The 25,686-nt window shown below is 40.3% G+C and overlaps 1 protein-coding gene across 2 annotated transcripts in view; it reads right to left on the bottom strand.

Annotated features, from left to right (window-relative positions):
* Window positions 1–1,294: 1,294 nt before the first annotated feature.
* The window catches only part of LOC149829996 (heterogeneous nuclear ribonucleoprotein 1-like), a 55,878-nt gene continuing 31,486 nt past the window's right edge, over window positions 1,295–25,686 (bottom strand). For both annotated transcript variants that reach the window (XM_090016228.1, XM_090016227.1), the window contains 4 exons: window positions 2,842–3,005; window positions 2,611–2,713; window positions 2,381–2,547; window positions 1,295–2,293 (listed from right to left, as the gene is read on the bottom strand). In XM_090016228.1, coding sequence (XP_089872354.1) covers window positions 1,832–2,293; window positions 2,381–2,547; window positions 2,611–2,713; window positions 2,842–3,005 — 896 coding nt within the window. In that variant the 3' untranslated portion in view covers window positions 1,295–1,831. The remainder of the gene's footprint in view (window positions 2,294–2,380; window positions 2,548–2,610; window positions 2,714–2,841; window positions 3,006–25,686) is intronic.

Below are 25,686 nucleotides of genomic sequence, written 5' to 3'. Positions count from 1 at the left end.
CAAAACATCACCCAAATGTGGCCCTCGTACAACCTCTAAAAGAACAAGACATCATCCCTTTAAGAGCTAGCAACCAAGCAACTCTTGGCACCATACACCATAATAGCAGGCTATAAAGGAAGCTGTGTATCGGCTATTAACAGACCACTTATTGACTAACCACACCAAGAAAATGAAGATGTTCATTGTCACTGAATGGTGAGCCACCAAGTGAAAAATGACAACTTGGGGCATTTTTTCCAATACCCTGTGATTCTTGGATTTTCTAAAGATCCTGTGATTGAAAATCACTATCACAACACTTTCTCAAGGTTAGTGAAACATGAGGAAAGTACAAGTTCTGTGATTGCCAACTATGATTGTCTCTGACTTGAATCTTGTGAAAGTTAGTCACAAGACAGACATCGTGACCAACAATCACAGCTTCTACTTTTAGCAGTTGTGATTGTTCATCCCTACCTGTGACCAAAGAAAATTAGGGATAGCTCCAGAAATATTACTTCAACCCACAATTGCATACCTGAAAATACATTTACATTGCAAGAAACAAATACAGTGAACAAATCAATTAATAAGATTAATGAAATAGCAGTTATTGCAAAAACAACCAATTGGAAAGCAATAGCCATAGTTGTAAAGTGAACACGATGGGATGCCTTAGTATCAAGAGAACAATTAGAAGCACTGGTATAACATTATGCAAGGCAAAATGGATTACCCCTAACGACAATGTTAACCAAATCAATGCATAGATGAACATACTTTCACTAATCATGTATCTCTTGATCTTAGAAACACAATGCTTAAAAGTTAAAAAGTAAGGGAGCACATCAGGCCCAGTAACCCACAGAATTGTGTTGAAGGGGCAGGACGGGCCATGCTACGACCACAGGTGCAGCCCAAAACGTGATTAGACCCAAGCCAGAACCAGATGAATAGATAAACCATCTGATCTTAGGTCTAGGTAAACCTTTTTCACTGATGCCATATCCAGAAAATTATGTCAATGCGCAGGGGCTTGAGTCAGGTCATCCCCAAGGCCTCAGGGGACCATCATGGGGCAAAACCAAGCCTGACCTGATGCCCAACCCTACTGATAATGTTGCTTGCTTACCAGTTGAACAAACAGAGCTGACAGCAGCAGCATGTCACTTGGGCAAAGATCTGCGCGGCTCTAATGCCATAAAAGAATCGCCTCTGTTATTGTTTACTCTAGGTCGGGTTTAGACCCAACATCCCTCTGTTGCCAGGTATCCAGTTCCACCAGCTATGCTGTCCAACCACATATCAGAAATTTATCCAGGAAACAACAATCAATTATGAAAACACTTGCATAAAATTCTTTTTCCGTTACATGGCTTTCCCAGCATTCTCTGCCTATGGAAAATATTGCCACCTAACTTAAGCCTAGTGAAACTCATTTTCAAGAGCAAAATAACAATTCACGAGAGTATTTAGAAAACCCTTTCAGTATGAAATAACCAAGGACTTACGATTCCCTTCTAACGTTCCATTCAGAGAGTAATTGCAGCAACACACTGTCAGTCCCACCTATAATGGGGATGCATATTCCACGCATTCACAAGAGCATTTAGAAAACCCTTTCAGTATGGAATAACCAAGGACTTCTAATTCCTTTCTAACGTTCCATTCAGAGAGTAATTGCAGCAATTCAGTCCCACCTATACTGGGGATGCATATTCCAGGCTATCTTCCGTCAAGCTTGCAAAGGCACCAAGGAGAAAAGAACAAGAAATTATATAACCATGAATTCTGATTCCATGTCCCAAGACTAGTAGCATGGAGAAAACACTTTCAGAATCTCCACAGCTTATCTTCCGTAAGGGTGATACCTGCCATTGGCAGAACTTCCGTAGCCAGCAGGGCCACCACCTCCACCATAGCCTTTACCACTATAGCCACTCATACTGCCACCGTAACCACCACCACCACCATATCCACCCATGCTACCATCACCGCCACCTCCATACCCAGTTCCACCACCATATCCACCCATTCGACCACTATAACCATCATAAACACCATAGCCATAAGCCCCAAACATCCCACTACCACCACCACCAAAGCCATGCCCATATCCATATACACCATATCTCTGGCCCATGGCTCCACCATAGCCACCTCCTGACCTACAGGAATTGCCTCCATATCCATGTGCAGGGCCTTCATAGCTTCCATATGCACTACCACCACCACCACCACCATGGATAGTTCGTCTACCAAATCCTTGACCTTCACCTGACCTTTTTGGTGCAGCCTTCTTGATTTCCACCTACAAATTACAAAGTGTTGTCAGACAATAATAACACAAAAGCTGGGGCTGTTTATATCTGTATTACTTGAAGCCCTTCAGACTTGCCTGCTTCCCTTTAATTTCATGTGACTGTGATCCCGATAGAATTTCTTCAACCGTTTCTTCACTCTCAAAGGTGACAAACCCAAAGCCACGCGAACGACCACACTGATCAGTCATGATATGATGCTCAACAACTTTGCCATGTGAAGAGAAGTACTCCTTCAATTCATCTGCACTTTATAAGGACAAGATCAGATAAAGACCAAACTTCATAGCAAGGGTCCGCATATTACCATCTGTAACAGATGTAGGTATCCTGCCAACAAAGATCTTCTTTGTTTGGGTCTCTGTGGCCACTGTCATTTCCTCCCTTGGGACAGTCCGTTTTACCTCAACCTGAGATCAGACATATAACTAGCTGAAAACTCACATTTCTAGATGCAACAGAAGAAATGAAGAGCATCCTACAGGAGGCAAGTCCAAAGAATCACTGTTTTTTTCCTTAACAGTAATATGATGCTCACCATCCTGTCATCAATGACATGGTCGTCCTTCAATACCTTCCCCACAACAGACGCGTCAGCAAATGTAATGAATCCAAAACCACGAGGTTTTTTTGTGTGCTTATCCTTCATAATCACAGAATCAGTAATCTCTCCATATTTTTGAAAATGCTCTGTGAAGGTCTCTGGAATAAATTACCAAAGGAAGAATAAGATGGGCACAAAATCACAAAACAACTGAATAGTTGACAAACCATGAATTACACCGTCAAAAGTAAAGCATTGCCATTCTAAGAATAATATTTTTCAACAAATAGAAAAGCAAACAAAGCTTTAGAAAACAAATTGAAGCAAAATTGATATGCCAATAAAACTAAAATGACACACAGATAGGCATATGTATCAGTTTATCAGCAGTCCATGGTCAAGTTCAAGGAAAATCTTCCACATTAAACTGATCGACATATTGCCTCATAACATACTAAGCATTTCTGAAGCAAACACGAGCAAAAAACAAAAATTCAAACGGGGTTGGATTTAGGTTCGCTGTGGGCGTGATTAAATACCACATAACAGATATGGCCTAATTGGGTTCTGATGTAGATTTGGATTTTCTTTTCTTTTTTTTCAGAGGCAGATTTTAAATATAGAAGGGAAAAAGCCTTTACCAGACCCAGTCCGATCTCCTGTTTGCCCAAAACAAGTACACTATACATGTAAATGGGTTCATATGTCAATTTGATTCCTTTTTTTTCTCAGGTTCAGATATTAAAAAGCTAAAACAGAATCTGAACCATTCAACTGTACCTGAAAGGTTCTCACAAAATCCAATTAAATGGATGCTGATATGCAAGGAATTGTACAAAGTTGGATTCAGTATTGAGTGACTTGGGTCTTGTAGTTGGGTATGGTTGGGAGTTATCGACTTAAGTTGGGTTTGAAGGGTTTGGAGTTATCGACTTGAGTTGGGTTTGGATATATCCAACCTGGTCTAATAACCCAATTAGGTTAGGAACTTAGGTAATAACAGGGCTACTACTATCGTAATGAAATCACCTTGCTAATGAAATCTGAGAATTTGAGGCGGTCTCTCCATTTTCCTTGCATGCATTCAGTGCATACCCTTCATCAACAAACTCATCATCATCAACCCTCATGCCTCCATCACCATCTATCCTGCCCTGTTCTGGTCAGAATTCATCCTTGCACACATCCCTACACCCCTATTCTAGCAGCTAGAAACACGGCAAGACAACAGTCTCCTCATTCTAGACGGCTTAGCCAATAGCCTCATCCGGCTAGCCGTTTCGTGTAATTATAGCTCAGATCTATGTCACATAAGTGCGAGTGCGGATGAGAAGGGTGTGACATGACAGTTTCAAAAAAACTTGGGTGCAGGGTGCGGATATATATATATATATATATATATATATATATATATATATATATATATATATATATATATATATATATACAGAGAGAGAGAGAGAGAGAGAGAAATGTGTAGATGTGCAATCCTTAGGTGCACAGCTACAGTGGAACCACGCTGGCCGTCCATCGCACGTACGGTGGATGGCCGGCATACAAAAATGTGTGTTTTTGCGCTAAAAAATGAATTAGCAGCGCTTCAAAAGCGCCTCTAAAGACCTTAAAGGATGCACCCGGTATTAACGAAAAAGGTCTTTAGCAGCACTTCAAAAGCGCATTTTTTTGGCTATTTTGCATGATTTTGTGTGAGAATAACGCTGAGTGTCCATCACGCGTGATGGACACTCAGCAACATTCTGTTTTGAGTTGTGCACCTATGGATTGCAGTCCTACACATCACTATATATATATATAGTGTGTGTACACATTTATCATTTATGTATATAACATAGATAAAACTGGACTTGGTGTGGGTTAAACGAGTCCAGTTCCAGACAGAAATGGACCCCGATGCAGTTGACCACACATGACATTGCGGAAGTCGTGTCCAAGTGTCACATCCACGTCGGTGCGGGTGCGACACAGGTGTGTTTCCCTTTTAGAAGTGTTTGTATTACATAGGCTCAGATCGAAAGAGGATTCATCTTCCTCAGTTGGGTCAATGAATCTAGAATTTTCTGATGTGAAATTCAAAGCATGACAGAGTTTTATAATCAAGTGGCGTCAAAGCCATGATCTTGGCTTCAAGAAGATGGTGCTTTGAGATGTGAGAACAAACAAAACAGCAAAGCATGATGGAGGAAAACCTCAATTGAGAGCTATTCAAGAATATTTCAGGCAAGTCACCATGCAAGATGACACAGCAAATTAATGCAACCAACCAGCAATTAGCCTAGAATGTGGGAGCCTCAAAACTCCACACATTCAACCACGAACATGCAAGATCCCAAGGGCATCATTGCATGGGCTGTATCTGTTAAATTATGTAATCAAACTTGTAATTTCGTATATATATTTTATATATATAAGGTAATACATATACATATATATAATATATGTATATGTATTTACCAATTATATATATAAAATATATATAGTCATAGTAAGGGTAGTTTAGGAATTTTACACATATTCTTTTTCAAGAATATGTTTTTTTTGTATTTTCTTTTTTCTTTTTCTTTTTGTATTTTTGTTTTTTGCATTTAATGCATTGTACATGCATTGGGAGGGGCCCAACCCACTAGTCGTTGGACCCCTCCAACGGTCACATTTGTGACCGTTGGAGGGGCTCCAACGACTATGTGGAGCCCCTCCCAAGGCCTCCTCCAAGCCCTATTTATATGGGAAGCTCCTCTTGTATTTCTTCAAGGGTTTTGGGATTATAGCCCAACCTCTTTAGTGTTTATGAAACTTATGGGTGCAAGTGCACATTTGTGATTCGGTGTGTTGTGTTTGTTGTGCACAAGTGTTCTTGGGTGTGTATGTTCACACATTTATTCTTAAGGTTGTTGTGTTATCGACTAAAGTATCTTGTTGAAGATACTTTTACATGGTATCAGAGCCTCGTTGAAGAAGAAGAATTGTGACTCGCCTTCTTTTGCATTCCTCGGGAAGCGTGCCTTCAAGTTTTTTGAAATCAAAGAGGATCATCTTCTTCGAGCAATATTTTAGGAGCTTCTTTTGTCAAGAAAGACGCAAAAAGTAATTAAGGTACATACTATCTCTTGCATTCTTTCCTCTCTAATGGGCGAAAAAGACTCCCATTTCTCTCTTGGGTTTAAGTTTAATGGCTCAAACTATCATGTTTGGGCCGGTAATATAGAAGCCCATATTAAAGGAAAGGGGCTTTGGGGTTACGTTTATGGATCCATACCGGAACCGGAACCCAAAATTACCATTGTTGAAGGAGGTGATATTAAGATTCTTGAAGGGGATGAAAGACAAAAGGCCCTTGAAGAGTATTCTAAGAAACATGATGATTGGGAAATGAAGAACTTCAAGATATTATCTTGGATTTTCTCATCCGTTGAGACCAAGATAAATGCCAACATCATCAAATTTAAAAGGGCTTCCGAAGCTTGGGTATATCTTGAGAAAATGTACACCTCAAGAGATCTATCCCACAAGTACTTTCTTCAAAAGAGGGCTTTGACTCTCCAACAAAATGACATGACCATTCGGGAGTACTTTGCCGAATTATCCTCTATTTGGGACGAGCTCGCAATCCTTGAACCTAAATGGAGTGGTGAGGCTATCGAATTAAGGCACAAACAACTTGAAGAAGACCGGTTCTTCAATTTTTTAAATGGCCTTAGACCCGAATTTGAACAAGTTCGGTCCTCTCTTCTCTCCGCCTTCACATCCCCCTCACTCGAAGATGTTATCACCAAGCTAAGTGGTGAAGAAACCCGTATGGGGATTGGCAAAAATAACCCTAGCATTCTTGTTACTTCTTCTACTCAAGAAGATGGTGAAATGGCTAATGCCGTGTCAAGACCGGGAAATAACATGAGGACCTATAGACCTCCTCATTTCAAGAATCAAGGTCAATGAGGAAATGATCGGTATGGCAAAAGAGACTATAGCAAAGTAACTTGCTATCATTGTAAAGAACCCGGACATATCAAACCCTTGTGTCCTAAATGGAAGAAATTGATTGCAACGGCTATGGCATCTCAAGTTGAAGAACGACCCTCCTTATCAAGTGAGTCTCTTTCTCTTCAACAAATCGTGGAAGCCCTACAACCTCTTCTCAAGGGAGGTACTTCCGGAGCCGCTATGTCATCCTCTTCCCCCGGTAAGACATCTTGGCTTTTAGATTCCGGGGCATCCTTTCACATGACCCCTAGTTATTGCACTCTTTCAAATTTTTCTAAAAGTGCTTTTTCATCCTTTGTATCAACCGCGGACGGTACATCTCTTGAGATTAAAGGAATAGGTAATTTTGAAAAACAAGACTTCTTTGTTCCAAAAATTCGTTTTATCCCAAACCTTAACCTAAATCTTCTTTCCGTTTCCCAACTCTCGGACCATGGTTGCGATATAAAATTTTCTTCTAATAAATGTTGGATACAGGATCGCCAGTCCGGGAGATTGATTGGGGAAGGCTCTAGAAGAGGAGACCTCTACTACGTAGATTTTCTTCAAGTTCCCAAGAGTCAATTTTGCAACGTTGTCCAAAACAAAGACATTCATGTATGGCATAAGAGATTGGGTCATCCCAATATTGTTAAAATCTCGTACTTGCCTTTTGTTAAACATCTTTGTAAAAGTGACTTTTTGTGTAATGAATGCATTCTTGGGAAAATGAAATGTTTGCCCTTTCCTCAAAGATCCATGTTTACGACAAAACCATTTGAAATTGTCCATTCCGATGTATGGAGACCGGCTCCGGTAATGTCTAAAGGAGGTTTTTCATATTATGTAATCTTTGTGGATGACTATACTAGGTTTTGTTGGATCTATTTCCTTAAACATAAACATGAAGTTTTTTCAACCTTTAAAAATTTTCACATGATGATTTCAAATCAATTCAATGGATGTTTAAAAATTTTTAGGTCTGACTCTGGAGGAGAATACCTCTCAAATGAATTTAAGGGTTATCTTGAAAATTTTGGAATTCTTCACCAAAAATCATGTCCAAAAACCCCTCAACAAAATGGGTTAGCCGAACGAAAACACAGGCACATCATTGAAACAACTAGGACTTTGCTCATTTCTCAAAACATTCCAAAAAATCTTTGGGCTGAGGCAGCTCTTACCTCTGTCTATCTCATAAACCGACTTCCATCGAAAAATTTAAACAAAATTTCTCCGTTTGAAAAACTGTATGATAAGGAACCTGATTATAGCAGGTTAAGGGTCTTTGGGTGTAAGTGTTTTGTTCTTACTGATAAGAATGACAAACTTTCTCCAAAGGCCATTCCTTGTGCCTTTCTTGGCTATTCTGAAACCCAAAAGGGGTTTCGTTGTTATGATATCAAAAGTGATAAGTTGTATGTTTCCAGGAACGTGAGTTTTTTGGAAAATGTTAGTGGATTTGAAAGTTGTGACCCCCATAATGAAAATATGGATTACTCTTTTTTATTTGATTTACTGAATAAGGACGATGATACTAGTGATAATGAGTCAGATCAAGGTAACCCAAATGAACTTGAAACCGAGGAAAACATCTCCTTGTCTCCTTCGTCACATCAACCTATTGAATTACCTAGAGACCCTATCACCTACTCTCATAGAGATCAAAACAACTTTAGGAGTGCTCTTGACAGATATAATGATGTCAGTTCCAGTGCCTCTCAGAATGAAGTGATCCCTCGTAGAACTGAGAGAAGTAGAAGGCCTCCTTCTAGGTTCATTTCCTATGACTCTTTCTCACCAAGATATAGAGCCTGCCTTAGTGCCATCCACTCTTATATAGAACCTAGAAATTTTGAAGAAGCACGTAAATGCCCTGAATGGATTAATGCCATGGACAATGAACTTGAGGCTTTGAGAAGAGCCAAAACCTGGGAATTCCAAAATCTTCCTAAAGGCAAGAAAACAATAGGGTGCAGATGGGTTTTCAAAGTAAAAACTAAAAGTGATGGATCCCTTGAAAGGTATAAAGCTCGCTTGGTTGCAAAAGGATATAGTCAAGAATATGGTATTGACTATGAAGAAACTTTTGCTCTTGTAGCTCGTATGGTCACTGTTCGATGTCTTATAACCGTTGCCTCTATCAACAAATGGAACATCTATCAAATGGATGTGAAAAATGCCTTTTTAAATGGCGATTTAAGCGAAGAAGTCTACATGGATGCTCCTCCTGGAATGGAGACTCCTAAGGGAAAGGTGCTTCGTCTTCAGAAAGCACTCTATGGCCTAAAACAAGCTCCCAAGGCTTGGTATGATAGATTTAACTCTGTTATGATTGAGAATTGTTTTTCCTCTTGTTTTACTGACACTGCTCTATTTGTTAGAAAATCCAATGCAGGGATTGTTATTTTACTTCTGTATGTTGATGACATGCTCATCACTGGGAGTGATTCTAACGGGGTTAAAAGTATAAAATCTATCTTAAAAGATAAATTTGAAATGTCTGACTTGGGTTTTTTAACTTATTTTTTGGGAATTGAAGTGGCATACTCTCTTCGAGGATATTTCTTATCTCAAACTAAGCTTGCTTCTGAGATCATTGACAGGTCAGGTATTACAGATGAGAAGTTGTGTGAAACTCCTGCGGTAGTAGGAGCAAAGATGAAAATTGATGATGGAGTTCCCCTATTGGATCCTACACCTTACAGACAGCTTGTAGGGTCCCTGATGTATCTGAGTATTACCAGACCAGATATATCCCATGCAGTCCATACTGCAAGTCAATTTCAGCATGCGCCTACATCCGTTCACATGAGTGCCATCTTACGGGTCGTAAGATACATAAAGGGTACTCTAAATAAGGGAGTTTTTTTGTCCTCTTCCTCTGATTTAAAATTGATTGCTTATACTGACTCAGATTGGGGAGGTGACCCAAATAACCGTCACTCCACCACTGGTTTTTATGTGTTCTTAGGAGACTCACTAATTTCGTGGAGATGCAAGAAGCAACAAAAGGTGTCGCTCTCCTCAACTGAAGCTGAATATCGTGCCATGGCCACTACTACCATGGAGATTGTTTGGATTCACCAACTGCCAGAAGACATGGGGATCAAAATTGAAGGACCCACCAAGCTATGCTGCGACAACAAAAGTGCAATCTACATTGCAAAGAACCACACCTTTCATGAGCGGACAAAACACATCGAAATGGACTGTCACTATGTTCGTGAAGCATATCTCCGAGGGGTTATCGACCTTCCTTATGTCACGTCCGAATATCAGTTGGCCGATTTCTTTACTAAAGCCCTGTGCGCTCCGCGGTTCAACTTCCTTCTTGGCAAACTATCGGTCATCTTGCCCTAAGTTTGAGGGGGGGTGTTAAATTATGTAATCAAACTTGTAATTTCGTATATATATATTTTATATATATAAGGCAATACATATACATATATATAATATATGTATATGTATTTACCAATTATATATATAAAATATATATAGTCATAGTAAGGGTAGTTTAGGAATTTTACACATTCTTTTTCAAGAATATGTTTTTTTTGTATTTTCTTTTTTCTTTTTTCTTTTTGTATTTTTGTTTTTTGTATTTAATGCATTGTACATGCATTGGGAGGGGCCCAACCCACTAGTCGTTGGACCCCTCCAACGGTCACATTTGTGACCGTTGGAGGGGCTCCAACGACTATGTGGAGCCCCTCCCAAGGCCTCCTCCAAGCCCTATTTATATGGGCAGCTCCTCTTGTATTTCTTCAAGGGTTTTGGGATTATAGCCCAACCTCTTTAGTGTTTATGAAACTTATGGGTGCAAGTGCACATTTGTGATTCGGTGTGTTGTGTTTGTTGTGCACAAGTGTTCTTGGGTGTGTATGTTCACACATTTATTCTTAAGGTTGTTGTGTTATCGACTAAAGTATCTTGTTGAAGATACTTTTACAGTATCATCAACAGGGTCTAACCACCAAGGTTGAATGGCCTAAATGTTTTGTGGACGATCCGCTCAGCTGAATCTTTCAAGCAGAACAATACTTGAAACACCATGCCACATCAAAAGAAGAGGTCAAGCATGCCATGATCCATCTCAACAAAGATGTGATAATGTGGTACCAATGATATAAGGCTCAAATCCGTATAAATATGTGGAGAGAGTTCACAAAGGCCATGTCACTAATATTTGGTCATATCTAAATTTCACTGTTTCATTGTAAAAAACTAAGCAATCTGGGATTGTAACCGAGTACCAAATCCAGTTTGAGAAATTAAGCAACATGGTAAGAGGATAGCTAGTAGAGGCATTGATCAGTGCATTCGTGGAATTGAAGCTACCATCCCCAGTCACTATTGGAGTGTTGATTTAGCGAGAGTTGCAGAAGAGAAGCATCAACTCTTCACAAACCATGGCTGAATGCTACTAGCTATTGATGGGCTAAGACGACTAGTCTCGTGCCAATTGTTTGATGGGATGTCAAGCCCAACAAGGAGCCATTTCATCGAGAGAAACTCAGACAACCTAATATACTGGTCAAAAATATCTCTTCAGATCAGATGAAGGACAGAAAATGAGGGGCTTACAGTATCATTGTGATGATAAATGAAGTCCAAGATATAGGTATAAGGCCCTTCAATTGTACAAAGTAGCCAATGACGATAAAGAGTAATGAAAGGATGAACCAACTGAAGATGCTCAAGAGGTTACAAAAATATTATTACAAGACTAGCTCGTGATGTGGATCCTGAAGCCATGCACATAACTGGAATTATTAAAAGCTCTTCCATCTCAATCCTGGTGGGGATCCACTCACAACTTCATGTATAGCTCAACCGCTAAAAAGATGGGTTGCACTATACAGCCCAACTGGTTTTTGAGGTTATGGTTGGTGATGGCAACAAGTTGACGAGTGATAAAAATTGTAGGGAAGTAAACATTGACGCGCAAGGCAATATTTTCCAAGTTGAATTGTTTTCCCTCCCAATACAGTGTCAATGTTGTGCTAGGGATGCAATGAGTTCAGGGACTCCTCCCAATGCAGTGTCAATGTTGTGCTAGGGATGCAATGAGTTCAGGGACACGGTATGGTCGTATGGCATTTTATCAAAAGGAATATGCACTTCGAACAACAATGGCCAGATTATTGAACTTCAAGCATAGTCTAGAATTCAGTTTAAAGGGGTCAAGGAAGGGCAAGTCATGCATTTTTTGAGAGCCAAACCAATAGCTTACTAGCTATAATTTATCGGCCAGCTTGAAGTGGCACCCAAGAAAGAGTATCCAACTGACTTTCAAGCTATACTGACTATGAAGAAGTGTTTCAAGAACCACCTGAGTTTCCTTATCCATGTAGCCATAACCACCTAAACAAGGTGATTTTGAGTGCCCCACCAACCAACACCAGGCCCTATCATTATGCCCATACATAAAGCAAGAAACAGAACAATTGGTGGGTGATATGCTTCTTAGAGGGATCATTAGGCCGAGCAAGAACCCTTCCTCTTCCCTATGCTTCAAGTGAAGAAGAAAGATGGTACTTTGCATTTTTGTGGGGATTATAGAGCACTTAATGCTATGACATTGATGGATAAGCACCCAATCTAGTCATGGATGAATTACTTGATGAACTACATGGTGTGGCCTACTTTTTCTAAACTAGATCTTCGATCCAGGTATCAACAAATAAGAGTAGCACCTTAAGATATCCACAAGGTAATATTTTGTACTCATGATAACCACTTTGAGTTATTCGTGATGCTCTTCTAACTCATCAACGCTCCAGCCACATTTCAATCTCTCATGATAGATCCTACCATCAAAAATTTGTTCCTGCATTTTTCGATGACATCTTAGTATAATGATATGAGCATCTGCAGCATGTTGACGTTGTTTTCTAGGTGTTAACCCACCAACTATGTCACAGGGATTCGGCTAGCAGGGTGTCGCACCCGCGTCGACACGACTCGACGCGGATGCGGGTGCGGGTGCGGTCAACCCGATCCTGGGTGTGTTGACCGCACCCAGGATCATTTCAGTCCATTTTTTTGATTTTTTTTTTTAAAAAAAAATTGCCCTGTGAAATGGGCTGCGAAATTAAAAAAAAAAAACTGCTGACAGCTGCTGCTCTTGTTTTATAAAGGGGCACTTTTAAAACCATCCAGATCCTTCTTTTTCGTAAAGGATTTTCTCTCTCCATAATAAATGATAATGATGGTGGTAGCCTTGCTGGCTATTAGTATTCATTGTTCTCCTGACGAGATGTAGCTTTCGGTCCATGTTCGTAAGCCAAGTGGTGGGGACGGCCATGGGCTGCGTGATCGGGCCGAGCGTGTTCTGGCTCTTCTACAAGGCCTTCAAAGTGGGCAATCCCAATAGCGAGTACCAGGCGCCCTACGCGACGCTCTACAGGAACATCTCCATACTGGGGTTGGAGGGCTTCTCGGCGCTGCCCAATCACTGCTTCGAGCTCTGCTGCGGCTTCTTCGCCCTGGCCGTCGTCATCGACCTGCTCAAGTACAGGATCCTCCCCGATAGGTGGGCCAAGTTCGTGCCGATTCCGATGGCGATGGCCATCCCGTTCTACATTGGGGGTTACTTCACCATCGACATGTGCGTGGGGAGCTTGATACTGTATGTTTGGGAGAGGACGGACAAGGCGAAGGCGAAGGCGTTCGGGCCGGCAGTGGCGTCGGGATTGATATGCGGGGAAGGGATATGGACGCTGCCCGCCTTCATACTCTCTCTTGCCAAGATCAACCCACCCATCTGCATGAAGTTCCTGTCCCGCGCCCTCAACAACCGGGTGGATTCCTGGTTGAGAAGGGTTGGTGATGGAAAGTTGCTCTCTCTCTCTCTGCTTTTATCTGTTGATATTTGCTTGGACGGTCCAGTTAATTGTGTGGTGCTACCGTGTGTTGCAACAACACTCAGCCTGCTTTTGATTTAAGTCTATGGTTTTATTCGTATTTTATCAGCAGGCTCCATTCTTGAAATAGTAGTAGGGTATGATAATACAAGATTAACTTAATTAGTTCTATCATTCACCCAGTTGAGTTGGTTGAGTCTTTATCTAAATGTTTGTCTTTTTCCAATTTATATGTCAACTTTGGTTGCTCTCAGATTTGAGTTACGGATTTGCCAACCATTATTACCAATGATATGACCATGTAACCGGCATGGTTTCTTTTTCTTTTTTTGGTTATGGGCCAAAGCTATATGATAATGATGGTGGTAGCCTTGCTGGCTATTAGTATTCACTGTTCTCCTGACGAGATGTAGCCTTGTGTAGAATAAAAACTATTAGTATCTCGGTGCTACAGTTGTAACCTTGTGTAGACCTCTCTTTTTCACATGTCAAATCCAATAAATTTCTTTTAGCTGTCATCACTGTGCAGCTGTATATAAAATGAAATTTGAAAAATTTTGTGGCGTGGCAGTGGAGTGGTAGGCCTCATGAAGACTCTCTCTCCAACAAACCACATCAAACCTTGCGCTTATATTTTTTTCGTGAAGACCAGGGAGTTTCAGACATGATTGAAGCATGACAATCAGCAGAACGCAGCAGGCTGGGATTGCCAATCCTTTCGTTTCATCAATTTTGTCTCGTTGCCTCAAAGTACACAACAAGCAGAACGTGGGTAACAAGTCTTCAAACAAACTACCAACCCGCGCCGGGGGAACCCCCAGACCCCTTTTATATATATATATATATATATATATATATATATATATATATATATATATATATATATATATATTTATTTATTTATTTACATTTTTGCCCCTGCCGCACCCCCGCACCCGGGTTTTTTGGAAGTGCCGAATCCCCGCACCCATGTGACATAGCCCACCAACTGTTCAATTTAGCCAGCCCAAGGTGAATTACTTAGGCCAAGTCATAACCAACATATCAGCCAAAGCAGAGAAGATCGTAAGCATGGTAGAATGGCCTAAACTCAAGACCCCAAGAGCAATCTTGAGGGTTCCTTGGATTAGCAAGGTATTATCAAAGATTTGTATGGGATTATGCTTAACTAAGTTGGCCCCACACCAACCTTCTCAACAACGCATTCATTTGGAACCAGACTGCCACCAAAGCTTTTGAAGCACTTGAAGTGATGACCACTATCCCCCTGCTAGCCCTTGCTCAATTTCAAAAAGGTGCTCATGGTGGAAAGAATTGCCTCTAAGAAGAGAATCAAAGTTAGGTCAACTCAAGAAGGATTCATGATTGCCTTCTATGAAAGGCAAGCCTAATCGATCTATGAGAAGGAACAATTTACAATGGTCATAGCCGTCTACAGATTGCATCCCTACTTGTCGGGGCGTGAGTTCGCCGTACAGACTGATCATCACAGCCTTTAATACGTCAGGTAGAAAATCCACTCCCATGCAGCATAAATGGACTGTCAAGTTAATCAGTTATGAGTTCAAAGTACCTTATGAAAAGGGGCCCGAGAACTAGGCAATCAATGCTCTTGCAAGGATAGAGGATGGCAAGCATTGGTCTACCACAAACCCGAGAGCTTAAATAAGAATATTACACTCATGAAGATGTCAAGTTTATGAAGTCAAATTGCTTGAAAACCATCACTACAAGGGATAGAATGGCGAGAAGCCTTTTTTGTACTACCGAAGCTGCATAGTAGTCGTTAAGAACTTGGCCCTTAAGCTCAACATTGTCCAATTTTTTCATCTCCCCCCTGGCTGGTCATGAGGGGTACCTTCAGATGCCCAAGAGAATGGCTGCAACTTTTATTGGATGGAGAGGAAGCATATACATGCTGGCGAAGGGTAAAATGAGACTGCAAAACCACTTGGACTCGTTCTCGACCTTGAAGAGGGTGTAGTAGGACATATCAATGTGTTTCATTGAGGGGCTGCCAACTGCGAAGTGAAGATCTGTTATCTTGATGATGGTGGATTGACTCTCCAAGTAGGTGCATTTTATTGGTCTATCTCACCTATATAGTTCAAGTATCGTAGCTAACACTTCATTATGTTGCCAAACTCCATGACATGCCTCAAACCATTGTAAGTGATCGAGATACTAACTTCATGAGTGCACTTTAGCATGAGTATTTTGATTTGCAAGGCACTAAACTAGCCATGAGCATTATATATCACCCCCAAACTGACAACAAAAAAAGGTGTTAATTTGAAGCCTCGAGTGACGTATTCAAGTGCCTTTGCAGCATATTACTTGGGACTACAGATGTGACACTTGGCTTGGCCAAAGTGTGAAAACAACTCTACCTATCACAAGTCAATCTGTATAACCTTGTTTGAGTCACAACAGTTGCCTATTGTCTAGATCTTCCTCCCAAGAGTGTCATACACCTTATCTTCGGCATCTTAAAGCTGAAAGCAAACAAAAGGGAATTCCCCAAAGAAGCAACATGACTACCACAATATGAAGAGCAAGACTACTTGAAACTGGACAAGTGTTTGGCAAAATGCTGAATACACGTCAATGACCGATTTTGTGACCATAATCTTGGTTCTTTGACATAACAAATGGCCCAAAGGAAGCAAGATACGAGCTTGATGATCAATTGCTCATGAAGTTTTCAAAGTTCACACATTGAGGGCAAGTTGTTGCTTAAGAGGGAGGGAATTAACTGTTAGAACTTGAGTTCTGACCTGTGCTGATCTGCAATGAGGAGAAAATAAGAAGAAAAGATAACAGAAGAAGAAAACGCTGAAGTAGAGAAAGGAGACGCAGAGAGGCTTTGGACTGCAAGGGTTCACGCTTGAATTAATTCAGCGTGACCTGATGATACATTATATTTAACTATTAGGTTACAAGTAATTTTATCATGGACATATCTGTCCTACAACAAAACATAGAATTACATGTGTGTCCCCAATAAACACGTCAAACACGCAATTCTGAGTTCGGGTCTGGATCAGACCCAAACCGAACCCAGACTGAATTCACGACACTTAATAGCCTCCCTCAAGTTGTGCATGGTCTTGTTATACCATGGACAACTTGTTCTTCAAGAACAAGAATCTACTTTTCGTCAAACCCTTTGTAAATAAATCTACCACCTGGTCTTCCGTAGGTATGAAATGATACTCAATCTCTTTGTCTTCAACCTTCTGTCGAATGAAGTGCTGATCTATCTCAATATATTTTGTCTTACTGTGGAAAATAGGATTAAAAGATATTTTGATGGCACTTTGGTTGTTACACAATAAGATAGATTTTGAGATTCGTTCCTCCAATTCATTCAACAAATGCCTTATCCAAGTAGCTTCAGCACTTGCAGTAGCCATTGATCGCTATTCAGCTTCAGTACTTGATCTAGCTTGCCTTTTGTTTTCTATTGCTCCAGGATATTAAGTTTTCCCCAAGAAAGATGCAATACCCAAAAACCGACCTCATTTCATCAGGATCTCCTGCCCAATCTGCATCACTGTAGATCATTACATCATGCATGCCCCCTTCTTTCCAACTTTTCTTATATATCAACCCATCTTCAATGGTACCTTTTAAATACCTCAACACACGTTTGACGGCATCCATGTATCCTATTCGCGGCTCATGCATGAACTGTGATACTTGATTGACAGAATAAACAATGTCAGGACGAGTAAAAGTAAGATATTGAAGCATACCAACTACACTTCGATATCTTGTAGGATCTGAGTACAAATCTCCATCATGTGAACTAAGCTTTTGATGTAAGACACTCGATGTAGACAAAGGTTTGCAATCTTGCATATCAAATTTCTTCAATAAATCTAGTGTGTATTTATGTTGTGTCAGTGTCAGGCAACCCTCCAATCTGTCTACCTCGACTCCAAGGAAATAACGCAAACCTCCCAAGTCTTTCATCTTAAACCTTTGACTTAAGAGTCTATTTATTTCTTCAATGTGGTTCATCGAGTTCCCTGTGACAATAATGTCATCAACGTATATCAACAACAAGGTGGTGATGTCTTCACCCTTGAATATAAACAATGAGTGATCCAAGAGAGATTGACAGAACCCATGTTTCTGTATTTCTAAGGAGAAACTTTCAAACCACAAGCGTGAGGCCTGCTTTAAACCATATATGGCTCTTTTTAATCTGCATACATGTGTGCTTAGGTCTCCCTCAACATATCCTGGAGGTTGTTCTATGTAAACTTCTTCCTTCAAGTCTCCATGAAGGAATGCATTTTTGACATCTAACTGACTCAATGTCCATTCATGTTTGACAGCTAAAGACAATATAATTCTTATTGTCCCCATTTTAACCACGAGACTAAAAGTTTCATCATAATCCTGGCCATATGCTTGTGTAAACCCCTTTGCAACAAGTCTTGCTTTGTATCGTTCTATGGTGTCATCGGGTTTGTATTTAATTTTATAAACCCACTTAGAATCAACAACATTTTTGTTAGAAGGTCTGGAAACAATTTCCCACGTCTGACATTCATGAAGGGCTTCCACTTCTTCATTCATGGCCTCAATCCATTTGTTTGATTTCATTGCTTGATGAAACCCCACGGGTTCATCATACTTGTCAACCTGAGATAAAAAGAGTTGAAGATCCATAGAAAAATTATTGTAACTGACCCACCTGTCAATAGGATGTCTGATTCTATTTGAACTCCTCAAGTTTCTAGCAGACACATAAGTGTTGAGGAGCGCCTTTCTCTCTTCGCACATACACATACCCCTTGAATTTATCAATTTGATGAGATTATGGGTTTGTCCCTCCTTCAGCATATAAAGCTCTACCAACCTGATCACCAGATTGAGGTAAGCACGCTTGATTTGAGTCAATGTCATTTCGGTCAGCCGACTGTGTTTTCTGAGTGCACTGAGATGAACAATCACCATAAACACTTGCAAATAATTCTGCATTCATCCATGGATGATAAACTTCTTCTCTGGGAATTCTTTGACAGGTATCAAAAGATGCATTTCCAAAATTATTCTCATCAAACACAACATTCCTGGAGATTTTAACATGTTTAGTCATAGGATCATAACACTGATACTCCTTGTAATCATCAGCATATCCCACGAATCTACACTTGGAAGCCTTTGGTTGAAATTTATTTCTGAGAGAATCATCAATATGAACATAGCAAGTGCATCCAAATACACGCAGAGCATCATAAACAGGTTGAATGCCGAAAAAAGAAAAATATGGTGTACTCTTTTGTAAAACTGTCATGGGCAAACGATTTATAATATAGACCATGGTTGCCAGTTGAGAAAGCGGGAGCGGGAAGCGATACGGGAAGCGGGAGCGGGAAGCGAGGCACCTTCAAAATTTTAGGAAGCGGGGAAGCGTGGGACCACTTAGGAGCGATTCGGGAAGTGTCTCGGAAGCGACCTAGGAAGCGTCTCGGAAGCGACATAGGAAGCGTCTCGGAAGCGAGGGGGAAGCGAAAAAAATAAAAAAAAAAATAAAAAATACAAAAAACTTGAAAAAAAACAGGGGAAGCGTGGGGGAAGCGCGCTTCCCATTAAAGGGAAGCGCGTCCCCCATTAAAGGGAAACGCGTCCCCCATTAAAGGGAAGCGCGCTTCCCAAAAAAGGGGGATGCGCTTCCCAAAAAAGAGGGACGCTTCCCCCCATGCTTCGGAAGCGCGACGTTCCGCGCTTCCGAAGCGCGCTTCCCCTTTTAGCTAGGCGCTTCCGGTAACCCTGATATAGACTGCAGAATGGAATGCAACAACAACAACAACAACTACTACGCCTTCATCCCAAAACAATTGGGGTCGGCGATATGAACCAACAAAGAAAATCATTCTGGGTCTTCCACATGAATCCTTCTCCTCCATTCATTTCTATCCAATGCCATGTCCTCGGTGAGGTTCAAAGCATTCATATCATTTCCTATCACCTCCATCCATGTCTTCCTAGGCCTACCCCGACCTCTTTTAACTAATATATTTTCCCATTTCTCCATCCTTCTAACTGGAGCATCATTAGGCCTTCGTCGAATATGTCCAAACCACCGTAAACGATTCTCTCTCATCTTATTTTCAATGGGTGCAACGCCTACCTTCTTATGTATCTCCTCGTTCCGAATCTTATCTTTTATTGTATTTCCACACATCCATCTCAGCATACGCATCTGAGCTACACTCATTTTTTGAATATGATGTCTCTTGGCAGCCCAACATTCCGTACCATATAGTAAAGCGGGCCTAATAGTTGTCCTATAAAACTTTCCCTTCAACCTCAATGGCATTCTACGATCGCACAACACTCTAGTTGCACTCTTCCATTTCATCCACCCAACCTTTATCTTATGATTTACATCTCTATCAATTTCTTCATACTTTTGAATGATAGATCTCAAATATTTGAAAGAATCATCCACCGGTATTTCTTGCTCACCAAGCTTCACTACACTCCCATCTCTATTTCGTTGCTTACTAAATCGACATTCCATGTATTCTGCCTTACTCTTACTCAACTTAAAACCTCTTGCTTCCAATGTCTACAACAACAACAACAACAACTACGCCTTCATCCCAAAACAATTGGGGTCAGCGATATGAACCAAAAAAGAAATTCATTTTGGGTCTTCCACATGAATCCTTTTCCTCCAATCATTTCTATCCAACGCCATGTCCTCGGTGAGGTTCAAAGCATTCATATCCTTTCCTATCATCTCCATCCAAGTCTTCCTAGGCCTACCCCTACCTCTTTTAACTAATATATTTTCCCATTTCTCCAACCTTCTAACTGGAGCATCATTAGGCCTTCGCCGAATATGTCCAAACCACCGTAAACGATTCTCTCGCATCTTATTCTCAATGGGTGCAACACCTACCTTCTTACGTATCTCTTCGTTCCGAATCTTATCTTTTATTGTATTTCCACACATCCATCTAAGCATCCGCATCTCAGCTACACTCATTTTTTGAATATGATGTCTCTTGGCAGCCCAACATTCCGTACCATATAGTAAAGCGGGTCTAATAGTCGTCCTATAAAACTTTCCCTTCAACCGCAATGGCATTCTACGATCGCACAGCACTCCAGTAGCACTTTTCCATTTCATCCACCCAACCTTTATCCTATGATTTACATCTCCATCAATTTCTCCATACTTTTGAATGATGGATCCCAAATATTTGAAATAATCATTCACCGGTATATCTTGCTCACCAAGCTTCACTACACTCCCATCACTACTTCGTTGCTTACTAAACCGACATTCCATATATTCAGTCTTACTCTTACTCAACTTAAAACCTCTAGCTTCCAATGACTGTCTCCATAATTCTAACTTAGCATTAACCCCAGCTCTAGACTCATCAATCAAAACAATATCATCAGCAAACAACATACACCACGGTACATTTTCTTGAATTGATCTCGTAAGCTCATCCATCACTATCGCAAATAGGAAAGGGCTTAAAGCAGATCCTTGATGTAACCCAACCGTTATCGGAAAATTGGTTGTCACCCCTCCACAAGTGCGGACATTGGTTACTACTCCTTCATACATATCTTTAATTATACTAATGTACTTGAGAGAAACACCTTTCTTCATCATTGTCCACCAGAGAACGTCCCTAGGTACTCTATCGTATGCCTTCTCTAAATCAATAAAAACCATATGCAAATCTTTGTTCCTCTCTCTATATCTTTCAATAAGTTGTCTAAGAAGATGTATAGCTTCCATAGTTGATCTTCCAGGCATAAAACCAAATTGATTCTCCGATATCATGACAACCTTCCTCAACCTAGACTCAATCACCCTCTCCCAAAGTTTCATAGTATGACTCATGAGTTTTATACCACGATAGTTTGTGCAATCTTGTATATCACCCTTATTCTTATATAAAGGCACCAAAGTACTCTTCCTCCACTCATTAGGCATCTTATTTGTTCGCCAAATCAAGTTAAAAAGATTTGTCAACCATTCTAAACCTTTCTCTCCCAAGCATTTCCAAGCCTCGATAGGTATACCATCTGGGCCAACTGCCCTTCTTGATTTCATTTTCTTCAAAGCCTCTGCAATTTCTTTCTTTTGAATCTTGCGCATGAAGTCACGATTTATCTCATGAAAAGGAATGGAGAAGTCTCCAAGATCTTGAGCATGACTATCATTAAATAGCTTATCAAAATAATCTTTCCATCTCTCCTTAATCTCCTCATCTTTGACTAAAACCCTTTGCGTTTCATCTTTGATACATCTAACCATACCCAAATCCTTCGATTTCCTATCTCTCATCTTTGCAAGCCTATAAATATCCTTCTCGCCTTCTTTGGTATCCAACTTGTCATAAACCTCCTTATATACCTTAGCCCTCGCGTTTCAAACAACTTTCTTAGCTTCCTTCTTTGCTATCATATACTTCTCCAAATTCTCATTATCACGACTCTTACTTAGATTTTTATAACACTCTCTTTTAACCTTAATAGCTAATTTGACATCCTCGTTCCACCATGATGTATCCTTACCTAGTGGTGCACCGCCTTTAGACTCACCCAATACCTCCTTAGCTACTTTTCTCATACCACCCGCTATCTTATTCCACATTGATTCTGAATCCTCCTCGAGACACCAATCAACTTCCTTAACTACCTGCTCTACAAACATTCCTTGTTTAGCTCCTTTCAGTGCCCACCACTTAATTCTAGGATCTATCCTATGTCTATCCCTTTTGCGGCATTGTCTAATTCTAAGATCTAAAATTAAGACTCTATGTTGTGTAGCTACACTTTCTCCTGGTATAACCTTACAATCGATGCAACAACCCCTATCTCTCTTTCTAAGTAGGAAAAAATCTATCTGACTCGTATTAACCCCACTTTTAAATGTTACTAGGTGAGACTCCCTCTTCCTAAACCAAGTGTTTGCTAAGATCATATCATAGGACAAACAAAAATCTAAAATCCTTTCTCCACTTTCATTTCTTTCTCCTATACCATAGCCTCCATGGATATTCTCAAATCCATCCCTACTAATGCCTACATGTCCATTAAGGTCACCGCCGATGAAAAGCTTTTCTCCATAAGATGTCTCTTGTACTACTCCATCTAAATCTTCCCAAAATTGATGCTTAATGGAATCATCTAAACCTACTTGAGGTGCATAAACACTAATAATATTAATAATATCCGTACCTAATACTAATTTAATAAGTAAAATTCTATCACCCTTCCTACGGACCTCAACTACATTATCTATAAACTGACGACTCATAACAATCCCTACTCCATTCCTATTCCTATTTATTCCTGTATACCAAATCTTATATCCCCAAGGTTCTATCACTTTAGCTTTCTCACCTACCCATTTGGTCTCTTGAAGACATAAAATATCAATATTTCTCCTACACATAACATCTACTAACTCTACCAACTTACCAGTTAAAGACCCTATATTCCAAGTGGCTAACCTAATTTTACACCCGGGCGCCGGTGTGACGCGTCGCTTCTGGGCGACGACCTAGCAACCCTTGCACATTTATCACTGCCTCCGGGCCTAGAGAGTACAGCGCGTCGCTCAGTAGAGAACGCCCCAACGAAATTCTCATATTGGTTCATTTTCATAGGATATGACAAAGTTTTTATGCTGACTGTCACAGGCCTACCGCAACCCTCCTCCTTTATCCGGGCTTGGAACCGGCAGTGTATAACTACACAGGCAGTGTATAACTGCAGAATGGAATGCCTCTGTCTACAAACCAATGGGAAGATTGCTATCATGCATCATGCTCATTGTCGTTTCAACAATATGTCTATGATTTCTCTCACCAATCTCATTTTGTTGTGGCGTATGTGGACAAGACACTCTACGTTTTATTCCATTACTTTGGAGAAAATCAATAAAATTCTTCGATGTATACTCACCACCTCCATCACCGTGAAAATGCATGATATTGGTAGAGAAATGGTTTTGAACAAAGGCATGAAAGTTACGAAATATGTGAAAAGTTTCAGACTTGTGTTTCATAAAGAATATCCAAGTATAACGAGAATAACTGGCAATAAAGATGAGATGAGATCTGCTGCCAGAAGAAAAACAGACGGGTGCAGGACCCCAAACATCAGAATAAATAATTTCAAAAGGTCTTGAAGCTCTTTTATTTATAGAATCAAAAGAAAGAACATGACTCTTACGCATTTGACAACTGGAGCACTTTTTACTGTTTTCCTCAGGAGTTAAACTTGATTTAGGAATTAATTTACTTGATACAAGTTTCTCAAAAAAAGAATGACTGCAGTGTGCAGACCAAGACGATCATGCCAAAGACTTGGCTTATTACATTTAGAAAGGCTAAAAACAGACTCAGGACTTGACACAGATAATTCATACTGAAAAGACTTGAACTTCAATAAGGGCTTCAAGACAGAACTTGTATGCGCAAATGGATCTTACTTAAAGATGTACATATTTCCTTTTCGCCCCCCTTTAACGAATATCTCCCTCGTTTGAAGATCCTTGACATACACAGAAGAGGGAGTGAATTCAACATAAGAATGTGTATCATCAACAAGTTTAGACAGAAATAATGTTCTTTTTTATGTTAGGAGCATGAATGACATTTGACAAATTGAGAGATGATGTGGATAAAAGAATGATTGCATCACCAATATGAGAAATATAATGGTGAGATTCATCTCCAGTAACAATACTATTTTTACCAAAGTAAGGAACAGAGCTCGAGAGCTTACCAACATCCCCCGTAACATGGGTCATTGCTCCTGAATCAACATACCATAATCCTTGATCATTCTGCTTCAAATGCAACCCAAACAATGCAGCTAACAAAAGTTGTTTTACCTCCCCATCAGTTTTGGTAACATTATCTTCCTTGCTTTCAGTGTTTTGCAACTTTCCTTTATTTTGAGGATTAAACCAGCAATTTGCTTTAACATGTCTCTTTTTTTTTGCACAAGTAGCATGTAGGGACAGCTCTTTGATTGTGGTTCCTCGCATTGGAGTTGAACGGCATATTTGGTGTGGGAAGCAAACCTGGACCGGCAAATCTACCACGACCTCTTCCTCCTCTAAAGCTATTTCCTCCACGACCACGATCAAAGGAGAACCCAGTAGCTAAAACATCTTGGGAGTCAGATTGAGCACCAGAATCTTTAGCAATGCCTTTCAACGACATTTCGTATTGAAGGAGTTTTGCCCGAAGGTCCTCAAACGTGGGAAGCATGGGCAAGCATAGCAATGATGTCACCAATACATGAAAATCTGGGCTCAAACCATTCAATGTCTGTTGTACTTTATCCTTGTCCGGCACTTCACATCCAATAATGGCAAGTTGATCTGTAATAGTCTTCACCTTATTCAAATAGTCCATAATAGATAAGTTGTCTTTCTTGAGAAGTTGAAATTCACGGTTGAGGAACAAAACTCTGGCTTCAGATATCTGAGAATATGTCTGTGTCAACTGGTTTCACAATTTCATCGTTGTACAGTCGTCGGGAATAGCAATTAGTACTTCTTGAGACAGGATAGATGTAATATAGGCAATTATTGCCTGGTCTTTTCTCATCCAAGAAACATAATCCGAGCTTCGAACAAGCTTAGTAGATGCAACACCTAGCACGTTTGTTTCCTCCTTTGTGATGAACTCTGGTGGAGCTGGAATTGATCCATCCTGATGACCAAAGAGATCTTGACTCCTGATAAAAGGAACTATTTGTCTCTTCTAGGTCAGAAAATTGGAATTATTTAATTTCTCAAAGATAAGTTGATTAAGGAAGTTTGATGACAAGCCGGACTGGTTTAAATAAGGATCCATGGTTTAAAGAAAGGAGCAATGAAATAGCTAATCAAACTTGGAAATAATGTGATGGTTTAAAAACAGTCCAAAAGTGAACTGGTTGTAACAGATTTCGGATCTGCCTCTTTTTTTTAGCAGATTTC

The sequence above is a fragment of the Nuphar pumila genome, chromosome 8, assembly GCF_984573655.1.
Source record: "Nuphar pumila chromosome 8, dmNupPumi1.hap1.1, whole genome shotgun sequence".
Taxonomy (NCBI): domain Eukaryota; kingdom Viridiplantae; phylum Streptophyta; class Magnoliopsida; order Nymphaeales; family Nymphaeaceae; genus Nuphar; species Nuphar pumila.
The sequence above is the reverse complement of the archived record's forward strand: the minus strand, read 5'-3'. Positions and strand labels throughout refer to the sequence as shown.